At 40.7% G+C, this 11,987-nt stretch overlaps 1 protein-coding gene across 1 annotated transcript in view; it reads right to left on the bottom strand.

The window, feature by feature from the left end:
- The window catches only part of HAVCR2 (hepatitis A virus cellular receptor 2), a 29,801-nt gene extending 20,988 nt beyond the window's left edge, over window positions 1–8,813 (bottom strand). Inside the window, exons 1-5 of the mRNA XM_012650381.1 lie at window positions 8,756–8,813; window positions 6,993–7,331; window positions 5,756–5,842; window positions 2,038–2,078; window positions 445–571 (exon numbers count right to left, since the gene is read on the bottom strand). Coding sequence (XP_012505835.1) covers window positions 445–571; window positions 2,038–2,078; window positions 5,756–5,842; window positions 6,993–7,331; window positions 8,756–8,813 — 652 coding nt within the window. The remainder of the gene's footprint in view (window positions 1–444; window positions 572–2,037; window positions 2,079–5,755; window positions 5,843–6,992; window positions 7,332–8,755) is intronic.
- Between the last annotated feature and the right edge of the window lie 3,174 nt (window positions 8,814–11,987).

Genomic DNA, 11,987 nt, shown 5'->3' with positions numbered 1-11,987 from the left:
GATTAGTTTTCTTAACTAAAGATAAGAGAATAGATACTGGAATCAGCCTGCCTGCATTTGAATTCCATTCACTAATTCTGTTTTGTTTTGTTTTTTAAGTCCAGTTCACATAGGGGACCGCTTACTGATTCTGAAACCCTGGGAAAATGGCTTACTCTGAGCTTTACTTTCCTTCACTGTAAAATGGGAATGATAATACTACCTATGTTGTAAGATGATGATGATAAAATGTATGGAAAACATTTAGCACAGTGCCTGCCTGACACATGGGACGCACGGAATAAAAGTTAGCTATGATCGTTAGGCTCTGGACAGGCAAAAGGATATTTAGTCTAAGGACCTTTAGGTACAGTTATAAACTTACATTTCTATCTAGGTTTGTATTGGTTCCTATGTTAACAGTTCCTTATCTGAGGGACAGAAAAGCAATGTCAAAGGACTTACATTTGAAAATTAAAGCACCAAAGATAAGAGCGAGAGCCAGTCCAGCAGAGATTCCTGCTCCAATGTAGACAGCTATTCTGGTGGACACTCCAGAGTCTTGTAATTCATTAGCCAATGTGGATATTTGCTGTGGAAACACAAACAGAATTTAAGCAGCCAAGGGCCAAATCGTTTGTGTACTTAGTCTCACAATTTGCAAATCAGACCATCCGTTTTACAACATCACAGGACTACAGGGTCCTTGAAATCACCCTTGATCTATCCCCTTCTAGACCAGCCTCAAACCACTCCAAGAAAAAGATTAACTTAATCTTTGGAGTTGGCAAGAAAACAAATGTGTCCTTCTGTACTGTGGGTGGAAAAGGAGCTCTTAGTAAATGGATCCCTACCCCCGAAAACAAAAATGAGCTTTAGAGTCCTATTGCTTCGAGATACCCTGGTGCTCCCCAGGCAACTTTAGAGTGGTCTACATTTGGTGTTTTATGTTCACAAAAAGACAGTGATTCAAGAGCCAGGACTCTGCAGCCAGACAGTCCTGGGTTCAAATCCCAGCTCTGTCTCTAAGAGCTGAATGATCTTGAGAGTTATTGGGAAAATTAAGTGACAAAAAATATAAAATGAGTAGCACAGAGCCTGGTATATAATAAATATTTAATCAGTGTTAGCTATTATTGCTATTGCTATAATTAATTTGATTTTCTGATAACTGAGAGTCACACTAAAAAATCCCCGTTTCTAAAATTTTAGTCCATGTCTTCCTTTTAAAAACAGTAATTATAGTTTTAAAACAAATAAGTCAAGGAAGTTAAATCTTCCATTGATTCAATACACATTACTCCTGCAATAGCAGGAGTCTTATATGCAAATTATTATTCATGAGGCACTATGAGCACACACAGGTACTTAAAAGGCAGTCCTTGACCCCAGAGAGGGGAGGGACGAACACAAGATGCTGAATATCAGTTGTGAATATACAAGTGGGAGACTGAATGAAATAATGCGGGCTCCTGGAGATGTCCTCAAAGAATTTTTAAGTCACCGCTGCAAGTGGGCTTTCTAGTGGTTTTTCTTTAACTCAGAGAAGGTTGGGGGGAGGGGCATTAAAATTGTGGTTAATTAAAATATTCCTTTATTTATAGTTAAATACATAAACTCTTGGCTTTGAAGATTCCTGGTTGGTGTCTCATCATATATAAATTTAAAAAATTTAAATAAGCCAATAATCTTTCCCATCAGGATTGCAATGGAAGCAGGCAGAAACATATTCTTGGGAGATAAAGGGTCTTTGAAACTTCCCCAGGGCACACAGTTGTGAAATCGGAGGAGAGGGACAAAATGCTCATGTTTCATCTTGTTGGTGTTCAAGCACTTACTATGTGCCTAGCACTTTACAGGCCTAACCCCCTTCCTTCCTTACTACAGCCCTGTGCAGTCAGAACTGTCATCATCAACATGTTACAGCCAAGGAATCTGAAGCTAAAGGAGGTTCAGGCCTTTTCCCCAAGGAAAGGATGGACAGGAAGGAAATCTAAAGCCATACTGAATTTTCTCTGAGTTGAGTATGATGTTAGCTCACCAAAAAAAGTTACTTACTGTTTGATTTTTATCATGGAGGATCCCCAGTGTCTGTGTTTCTGCTAAAAAAGAAAAAAAAAAGAAAAGAAAAAGAGAGGAAAAATAGCCAATAGAATAGTTAAGAATGTTTTCTTTTATCTAAGTTTTAAAAAAATCTTAAAGATGCTTATAATACTACTTGAAACTAATTCTACTCCATACTCTCCACAATCATTAATTGGGAGACCAACAAAACTTACTGAATACTCTCAAATCAACTTTAGGATAACCACATTTTTTTTCATCTAGATAATGAACCCTACTGTTTTATGAAATGGAGACTTCTGCCAGAAATACCTATGTTAAATATATAGGTTTGGGTTTTTTTCTGGTCCACAGGACCCTAATGGGTTCTACAAAAATCCAACAACATTGTTAACACTCAGGCATTATGTTCTTCTTTTTTTTTTTTTTTTGAGACAGGGTCTTGCATTGTCACCCCAAATAGAGTGCAATGGTGTCATCATAGCTCACTCAACCTCAGACTCCTGGGCTCAAGCAATCCTCCTGCCTCAGCCTCCCATGAAGCTGGGACTACAGGCACGTGCCACAATGACCTGCTAATTTTTCTGTTGTTAACAGAGGTGACATCTCATTCTTGCTAGGCTGGTCTCGAATTCCTGACCTCAAGCGATCCTCCTGCTTCGGCACTCCCAGAGTGCTAGGATTACAGGTGTGAGCCACCTTGCCCGGCCTCAGTCATTATATTCTAACTAGATCTTGAAAGACGACAAAAAATCATTTTTTAAAAAATTTCACATTTATGCATTAGAACTTTGGTCCCCAACCCCCAGTACCTGTCCTTGGGCGGTGGCTCATGTCTGTAAAACCACTACCCTAAAGTAGGGACTGTTAGCCCCATTGCACAGATGAAGCAGCTGAGAATTAGGGAAGTGAAGTGACTTACCCAAGGTCACACAGCTTAGCAAATGACAGAAATGGACTTCCAATTTAGGTCCACATGGCTTTATAAACACTGTTAACCACACTGCCTTCAACAACCTTCACGTCAGTATTGTCACTACTGTGAAGAGGGTCACGTTGCTCAGCTGCCAGCACACCATCTTTCCTCTCTGCTAATTTATTTATTCATCTGCTTATCTCTTCAATGAATATGTGCTACACCCCTACTCTATGCCAGGCACAGGGGACAGGGCAGGGAAAGAGATGGGCACAGGCCCTGACCTCATGGACACTGTACTCTGAAAATAAAGAGATCGTCAGCTATGGCAAAACTAAGCATGCTTACTCATTTTCTGGCTGAGTCAGAGGCTTTGAAACTCTGTAAATGTCACTGTCACCTTCTGGAAGCCTAAAAGTCTAAACCCTTGTAAAGGGTTTCACTAAATGCTGGTTTAACAGACAATAGTTTAAATGTTATAAAAACGTAGGCTCAACCGAAAATTATTTAAGAAAAAAATGAAGAAAGAGATTATGTTCCATGTACCTTTGCTCTTATTGCCTGAAAGGAATTTAAGCATAAAAACCACATTGGTGGAACTGTGAATCTTAACTGTACACGGGATTTTCAAATCCAGTTTCTGCTTCCCTGTGATTATTTTTCTTGATCTAAATGGTAAGACTGACAGAGTGACTTCCTTTTTTTTTTTTTATGCTAACTTCATTTTGCTGTGAAAATTACCTGTAAAATCGAGCACTGTTGTGTTATCACAGCTTTTTTCCCCACACAGATTTGGACATCGCCCAAGACAGGCGATACAGTGGAGGAACGGCAGCGTTTATCCTGGAGAACCCGAGATTTGGCTGGGTGGGGGCAGCGGTGAGGTGAGAGGGGATGGCCTTAAAACTATATAAATGGGCCTGGCGCGGTGGCTCAAGCCTGTAATCCCAGCACTCTGGGAGTGCTGAAGCAGGAGGATTGCTCGAGGTCAGGAGTTCGAGACCAGCCTGAGCAAAAGGGAGACCCTGTCTCTACTAAAAAGAGAAAGAAATTAGCTGGACAACTAAAAATACATAGAAAAACTTAGCCGGGCATGGTGGCATGTGCCTGTAATCCCAGCTACTCGGGAGGCTGAGGCAAAAGGATTGCTTGAGCCCTTGGAGGTTGCTGTGAGCTAGGTTGATGCCACGGCACTCTAGCCTGGGCAACAGAGTGAGACTCTGTCTCAAAAAAAAAAAAAAAAACTATATAAATGTAGTAGTTACCATCTATTCAGCACTTATAAGTATTATGTGCCAGACATGGTGTTTAGTGCTATACACATATAATCTCATTTAGTCCTCACCACAGTAGGTAGGTACTATTATTTTTCCTGTTTTTTAGATAAAGAAACTGGGTCTCAGAGAGATTCTTTACCCGAGATCACACAGCTGTTAGTTGGGAAGGCCGGGATTTAAACCAAGTCTACTCCAAAGCTGAGGACTCTCCCAGGACCCAGTCAGCCCTCCTCCTTCAGGTCAGAGAGATCGCATTTGTTCTGTGTTCAAAGTGGGTTTAGGAGATACCACACCCTTGAATCTCTTACTTTTAAAGGCTCTCTTCCATTTTATATCAAATATATTAAATGCACGTACATCTCACATTAAACAAAAGGAACAGGCGATCCTCTCACCTTGGCCTCCCAGAGTGCTAGGATTACAGGTGTGAGCCACCGCGCCCGGCCAACACAAACTCATTCTGCCTCCTGACTTCACTGACAATATTAATGACAACAGCTAACGTGTATTGAGTACATACTATGATCAGATATTGGGCTAAGTATTTTAGACGTATTTTCTTATTTAAATCTCACAAGGTGCGATTTATGAGATTTATGACATTATGAGGTGGGAGTTGCCTATTATTAACCTCATTTTACAAGAAAAAAAAAGAGCTCCGGCAGCCCCCTCCCCCTCCCCGGAGACTTTAGGAGAGACCAGGACTCTGACAGGAAATGACTTAAAATTATCCTCCTTGATCAATGTGACTGAGTTCTGCTCCTTCTGCCCCATGTTCTCTTCTGGAGCAGCCTGGAAAGGTCCTTGCCGCATACATGAAGAATTTGGCTACTCCTCCTGAGGCTGGAACCCAGGAAAGCTGACGGGCTTTAGTCCAGTTACAAGCCATCCTAGAAATCACTCAATCCAAACCTACTAGTCCCCAAACACAGGCTGGGACCGATTCATGACAAACCATTACCAGTCTGGGAGTAAATCAGAAAATAAGAACAATGTAATGAGTTTTTCATGAGATTAAATTGACTTTAATATTTAACTAAAAGACTAAAGTTTTTCATTAAAGTTTTTTTAGAAGTTAAAATTTAAGTAAAATAATGACTAAAAGACTGTCTTTTAATGCAATGATGGCAATAGTAGAAGTTTTTTTCTTTATTTGGCAAAATATGTAGATCACCAAAATTCTTTCTTTGGAGGTAGGGAATTCTACTGAGTCACAAAATCCAAAAGTCGCTAAACCTACTCCTTGGATGGAAGAGGAAGCTGAGATCCAGAGACATGAAGGGCCTTGGCCCAGGTCACCCGGTCAGTTTGTGTTTAATCCAGAATCCCGACTCAGGGTGAGTTTTTCCCAGCGTAAGTGTGTCTCCACTCTCCCTCATCTCAAACACTAGTTCAGGTGAACAGAAACAAGTCATGCCTCCACTCCTCTTGAACTGTCTCTGCTCTTATTCCCATATGCAAAATCCTCTGAACTCAGAAACTGGCTAAAGGTCTCCTCCTACGCTTCGTGTGTAATTACCTGAGTCACGTCCCCCGCTGGTGGTGGGCATCCTTGGAAAGGCCACAGTAACGTGTCTCTGCAGAGTCGGAGCAGGGGTGACCTTGGCTACTGTCAGAAACCAACATAAGGATGAGACTTCTCTGAGAGCTTGTTTCAGGGAATGAAAAGGGCAGCAGAAAACATGTGAAAGACAGCAAGTGAAGAGAAATACATCCTCAGCTTCCAAACCTGCCTGGACATCTCTGTTGAGAGTGTATTATTACATGCTTCAAAGGTTTGATGGAGCTGAGATGCCGTCATCATTGTCACATTCTAATTGTTAACAATAGAACTAACAGCCACACAAATGGTCACACTATAGGCTGAATATCCCTTATCCAAAAAGCTTGGGCTCAGAAGGGTTTTAGATATCAGATGTTTTCAGATTTTGAAATATTTCCATTATACCTATGCTCCAGGGGGCATAATGCTCCAATGAGCACTTCCTTTGAGTGTCATGTTGGTGTTCAAAAAGTTTCAGATTTTGGGGCATTTTGGTTTTTGGATTTGGGATGCCCAACCTGTGAATGCTTTGCATAAAATATTAACTTACAAAATCCTTTCTGCTACTGCTTCAGTGGACTAAAAAGAAAAATCCTTCCAGTGGCCCACATGATAGGTATTATTATCATATTTTACAGAGGAGGACAACACAGCGTTTAAATAACTTGCTCAAGATTGTATAGCTACCAAGAGGTAGAGTTGGATTTGAAGTTGACCCCATTTGGCCACAAAGTATGTGCTCTATAAATCTTAAAACATGCAAGCCCATTTACCTCCAAGCATCTATGCAAAATCCGGTGGTTCACAATCCTGGCTGCTCCTGGAGTAGAATCACCTGGGGTAGACTTTGTAAAATGCTAATACTTAGTTAGGTTCTACCTCCAGAGATACTGATTTCTCTAGTTTGTGGGTGGGACCCAAGCATCTGTAGTTGTTAAAAACTCTCCAGGTGATTCTAATGAACAGTCGGGGTCTCCAACCACTGACCCAGGCCTTTCTTCCCATTCTATAGAACCAACATGAGTTTTAAAACAGAGGGTATTAAACACCACTGGGCACCACTGATGGGGCCAGTTAAACTTTAGGTCTTGGGGTCCCACTTCCAGGACCATAATTAGTGAGAGGTGAGAACAGAGGTGAGAACAATCAGTATATGTAATATGATCCTCAGATGAATCTCATGCAGAAAGAAGGCATGCAGAAGTCCACTCACCTGGTTTGATGACCAACTTCAGGTCAAATTTTTTGTCATTCATTGGGCCTGGGACCTGGATCCGGCAGCAATAGGTCCCACTGTCTGCTAGGGTCACATTCTCTATGATCAGGGACACATCTCCTTTGTGGAAATTCCCCTTTAGCCAGTATCTGCTGGATGCCTGATAAGTCACGTTCCTTTCATCAGTGATGAGCACCTCAGTGGTACATCCAAGCATGGGACAGGCTCCCTTGCCCCAGCACACAGGTATGAGATGCCCTGGGGTGGTAGGAGTGTAGGAGCAGGGCAGATAGGCATTCCGACCCACTTCCACTGTGTATTCATCTTCCAAAGACCCTGAACAGAGAGGGAGGGAAATCCAAGGCCCAGGCAATGAGTGAGGGTAGTCCATCTCATGAAAACTGCAAGCAATGCCTTATAGAATAAAGAGGAAACCACTAAAAATAAAATAAGATAAAATACAATGTGATAAACTTATCCAAATAAGTGAAAGAGCTCTATAATGAAAACTATAAAATACTGATGAAAGAAGTTGAGGAGTTCAAGGCTGCAGTGAGCTATTAACTCGCCACTGCACTGTAGCCTAGGCAACAGAGTGAGACCTTGTCTCAAAACTAAAAAAAGAAAACAAAAACCACTAAAAATAAAATATGAAAAAGTGCATTATAGGAATAGATTATGAGCAATTGCACAGAGGTAGCCCGTAAGAGCTGGCCAACTTTCACGGTCATTAGCTATATTTTGAAGTCTTACATCACGATAAATAGCTGCTGCTTTTCTTTTAGGACATGGCTCTCCTTGGAGAATACATTTGCATTCATTTTCTACATGGCACTGCTCCTTTTGAAATTCTTCTATGATTCTGATATACATCAACATGAACATTCTCTATTAAATTTTCCCATCGAAAGAGAACTTATATTACTAACAAGTCCCCGGATGTTAATGACACAGCTAGTCCTGGAATCTCACTTTCAGAACCACTCCCTTGGCAGAGAATTGTGACCAGTTCTGTGAACATGAGAATTCAGGGCTGATGGAAATAGACAATCAGAAAATGGGTTATTGTCATCCAGGAAAACGGCCTACCCATCTGGGCTAGTTGTCTTCATCAACACAGGGTGGCTATCCTAACATAAATGTCTTTTTTTTAAAGCACCAGGTACACAGTGAATAAAAACACTTGGCCAAATAAGAAGCTTGTATATTTGAAACTACTCACAGGTTGTTTTGAGGTTTAAAGTTAATTCCTTTAAAAAAAAAAAAAACCTATGTATGTCTGAGTTTCCAAAAAAAGTAAAGAAAAAAAAAAAAAACCCTACACACATATACATATACTTGTATATATAATATAAAACAATCAAACAGTATAAAAGGTGTATGAAAAATATGACTTCCTCTCCCAACTCTACCATTTCCCTGCTCCTTTTCCTAGAGCCTACACATTAAGAAGTTTTAACATATTCCTGCTCCCCTACAATGCACACACACAAATAGAAGCCTAATATATGCATTATTCTGCCCCTTGCTGTTTTCAATAACATTGTAACTTGGAGACGTTCTGTACCAGTATGTTTAGTTAGCCTCACTGTTTGTATCACGGATACATCACGTTTATTTACCCACTCCCTCACTGTTGGACATTTAGGTTGCTTTCAAACTTTCGCTATTACAAACAACATCACAATGACCACCCTCATATTTCTCTCTTGCACTCCGTACACGATTATTCAATTGCAAATGTTCACGCCCAGACTTACTTATAGGTAGAAGCAGCAGCAGCAGCAGGACACAGTCAAAGGAAAGATGTGAAAACATGGGTTTTGCAGAAGAAAAGTCAAAGGACGACTCTGCTAGGCGCAGTTTTCACTCTCCAATTAAACTGGGTACTTCCTCCAACTGTCTACTCCACGATGATCACATACACCAGGAGCCACCCTCACTGAACACCAGCACATCGGGGTGTCTGACTACCGGTGATTCCTGTGTTAACACTGCCGGGTCCACAGTCACATTAAAGGAAACCTCAGCTCTCTGTCATGCCGCACTACACACATCCCGTAAGCGTTATCCTGTTATATCATCAAAGAGGAAGCAATACTTCAGAGGAAGAAAAGTATTAGTCATGGCAAGTAGAGAGAGCCCTCTAATATCTGAGATGAAATAGGCCTGAAACGGACCGTGTGCGAGCCTGGCTGGTTAACAGGGGACACAAAGCACAAACATATTGTTTGGTCATTCATTCATTCAAGTCAGTCCATCGGTCAGGTCTGTGACTAATGTTTATGAAGCCCCTGCTTTGTACCAGGCACTGGACCAGGAGCTGGAGAACACAGCGATGAATGACATGTTTCTTACCCTCACATTTATGGGCCATTTCCACTCCAGTCACGAGCCTAATGCTCATCCTTACTCCAACGCAGGTTAATCTGTGTCATATAACCTTACCGGGCCTCAGTTTCCTTGTTTATTAAATGAGGAGGTTGCGTTAGATGATGTATGCACAGCTCCCTGCTCTAATATTCTGACTTTGACCTTCAAACTTTCAAACTCTGCAATTTAGGAAAGACATGTTCCTTCCTACAATCTTCTTTTTCTCTACTTTGAGGGGAGTTGAGGGGCCCTCAATATTCTGTTTCATCTCATGCACATGAGGTGTCCCCTCTCCTCCCATTTTTCCCACACAAGAGGTTTCGGGTATGAATCGTCAGAAAGTGCTGAGTTCCCTCCACAACATTCATTACTGAGGAAACATCTCAGACCCAGATAGTCTCAGCTCTGGGAGAGTGACTTTTATCTGGATACCTTAAAAGCCAAAGCTTTTTTACAAAAGGGAAATGATCTCAGACTGAGCGGTTTCTGAAAACCCAGTGGCCTTCCTCTACGTCTTGCCTTCCTGAGTTTTCTTGTCACTCACCTCCACGCCACTAAATGCATTTAATATATATATCCAGCTTGTTCAGTGTGTGTACTTCCATAGCATCACAGAGTGGCAGTTACTCAAGAGATCATAATCAATTTCCTCATTTTATAGACAAGGAATCTGAGACTCCAGAAGATGGATTTGCCCAAAGGCACATGATTGGTGATTTACAATGAGAACACAAGTCCCCTAAGTGCTAGATTTTTCCCACTATCAACTATGTTTCATTAATTTAATGTTTTCCTTAGTATGTCTGCCCACATAATTAACAACAATCAGCAAATGCCCATATTCAACTATAAGGTAGAGTAGATTAAACATGGGATCAGGGGTCATTGTCACCAGCAGCATGACTTTGGTTTGGGCAAGGCTCTTAAAAGCACTTTAAAAGCACTGACGTTCAGATTCTTTTCTTTTTTTTTCTTTTTTTTTTTTTTTCTGAGACAGGGTCTTGCTCCATTGCCTGGGCTAGAGTGCAGTGGTGTCACCATAGCTCACAGCAACCTAAAACTCCTGGACTCAAGCCATCCTCCTGCCTCAGCGTCTCGAGTAGCTAGGACTATAGGTATGTGCCACCATGTCTGGCTAACTTTTCTTTTTTTTGTAGAGATGGGGTCTTGCTATATTGCTCAGGCTGGTCTCAAACTCCTGGCCTCAAGCAATCCTCCTGCCTGGGCCTCCCAGAGTGCTGAGATTATCAGGTGCTAGGCATGAGCCACCGCGCCTTGCCCGACATTCAGTTTCTGCGTTTTGTTTTCATTACTCTGTTTTCTGCCCATCTCTAGAATTGCTGCTGAAACCAGGTTTATAAAACAGTAACAATTTATTAACTCATTAAAGTCTAGATATGAAGGAGGCTAGAGATCTTTTCTGTTTGTAGGGGACTGATTCTAAACATTATCATGTTCATTTAACTTCTATTTCATGTTTATTTTTTTAAAACTGTTTAGATAATACCTTCAAATGGCTAAAAAGTTAAAGCAATATAAAAAGCTTGTATTAGGAAGCCTTGTTCCCACTCCTCCAAGTCTGCCCCATTTCTCCCACCCACCCTATAGGTTTTCATTTGCAGGAGTGCCTTGTGTATACTCCCAATGCAAACATAAGAAAATGAAATATATATTCTCATTCCCTCCTTTCTTAGACAAAATAGTATACTATATATACTTTTTGCACCTTGTATTTTCTTTCTGCTATTTTATTAGCTAATGTATTTTAAAACATATCCCAGATATCATGTTATTTCACCCCTACAGAATCATGTACATCTTCTTTTAGCAAGTGGACCTTCTGTCCACCTTGCCACTGTTTTAAAAAAAAAAAAAATTTGTAATAGACATTCTGCTATGTAATCACAATACCATTATCACAGATAGCAAAATTAATAATGATGCCTCAGCAGCACCTAATATTTCAGTCCATAGTCAAAGTTCCCTGATTATCTCGAAACCATCCTTTTTTCAATTGGTTTGTTTAAATCGAGACCCAAACAAGTTACCCACATTGCATTTGGTTATGTCTCTGCAGTCTCTTTTAATCTAAGACAGTCGTCCCTCTTTTCCGTCTGCCATTGACTCATTATACAAACCTGTATATTTTGTCCTGTGGAATGTTCCCCATTCTGGATTTTTCTGTTACCTTGTGGAGTCATTTACAATGTTCCTCTTTTCTTTGCATTTCCTGCAAATGAAACCTAGCTCTACAGGTTTTGGTCAGAATCGGGTATGAAATGAAACTTAGCTCTAGAGGTTTTGGTCAGAATCGGGTTTGACGTTTTGGCAAAAACATATCACGGCTGGTGTTCTGTGTTTCCTCTTCCATCACACTGTCTGCTTGCTCCACATTTAGAGATGCCAAGATTGATCAGCTTGCAACTTTCTTTTTTAACTTGTCATATTCTGAGAACCTTTCCATTTCAGCTCATATAAAATGTCCTCATTCTTTATTACAGCTACATAGATTCCATTAGATGAAAACATTGGATGAAAATAACAAAGTCTATTTATCAGTCGCTTCAAATGGACACTTCATGTCTCAGGTCCTCATTTGCAAAGATGATCACAAAAGAC

The sequence above is a fragment of the Propithecus coquereli genome, unplaced genomic scaffold (genome assembly GCF_000956105.1).
Source record: "Propithecus coquereli isolate 6110/MARCELLA unplaced genomic scaffold, Pcoq_1.0 Scaffold322, whole genome shotgun sequence".
NCBI classification, from domain to species: Eukaryota; Metazoa; Chordata; class Mammalia; order Primates; family Indriidae; genus Propithecus; species Propithecus coquereli.
The sequence above is the reverse complement of the archived record's forward strand: the minus strand, read 5'-3'. Positions and strand labels throughout refer to the sequence as shown.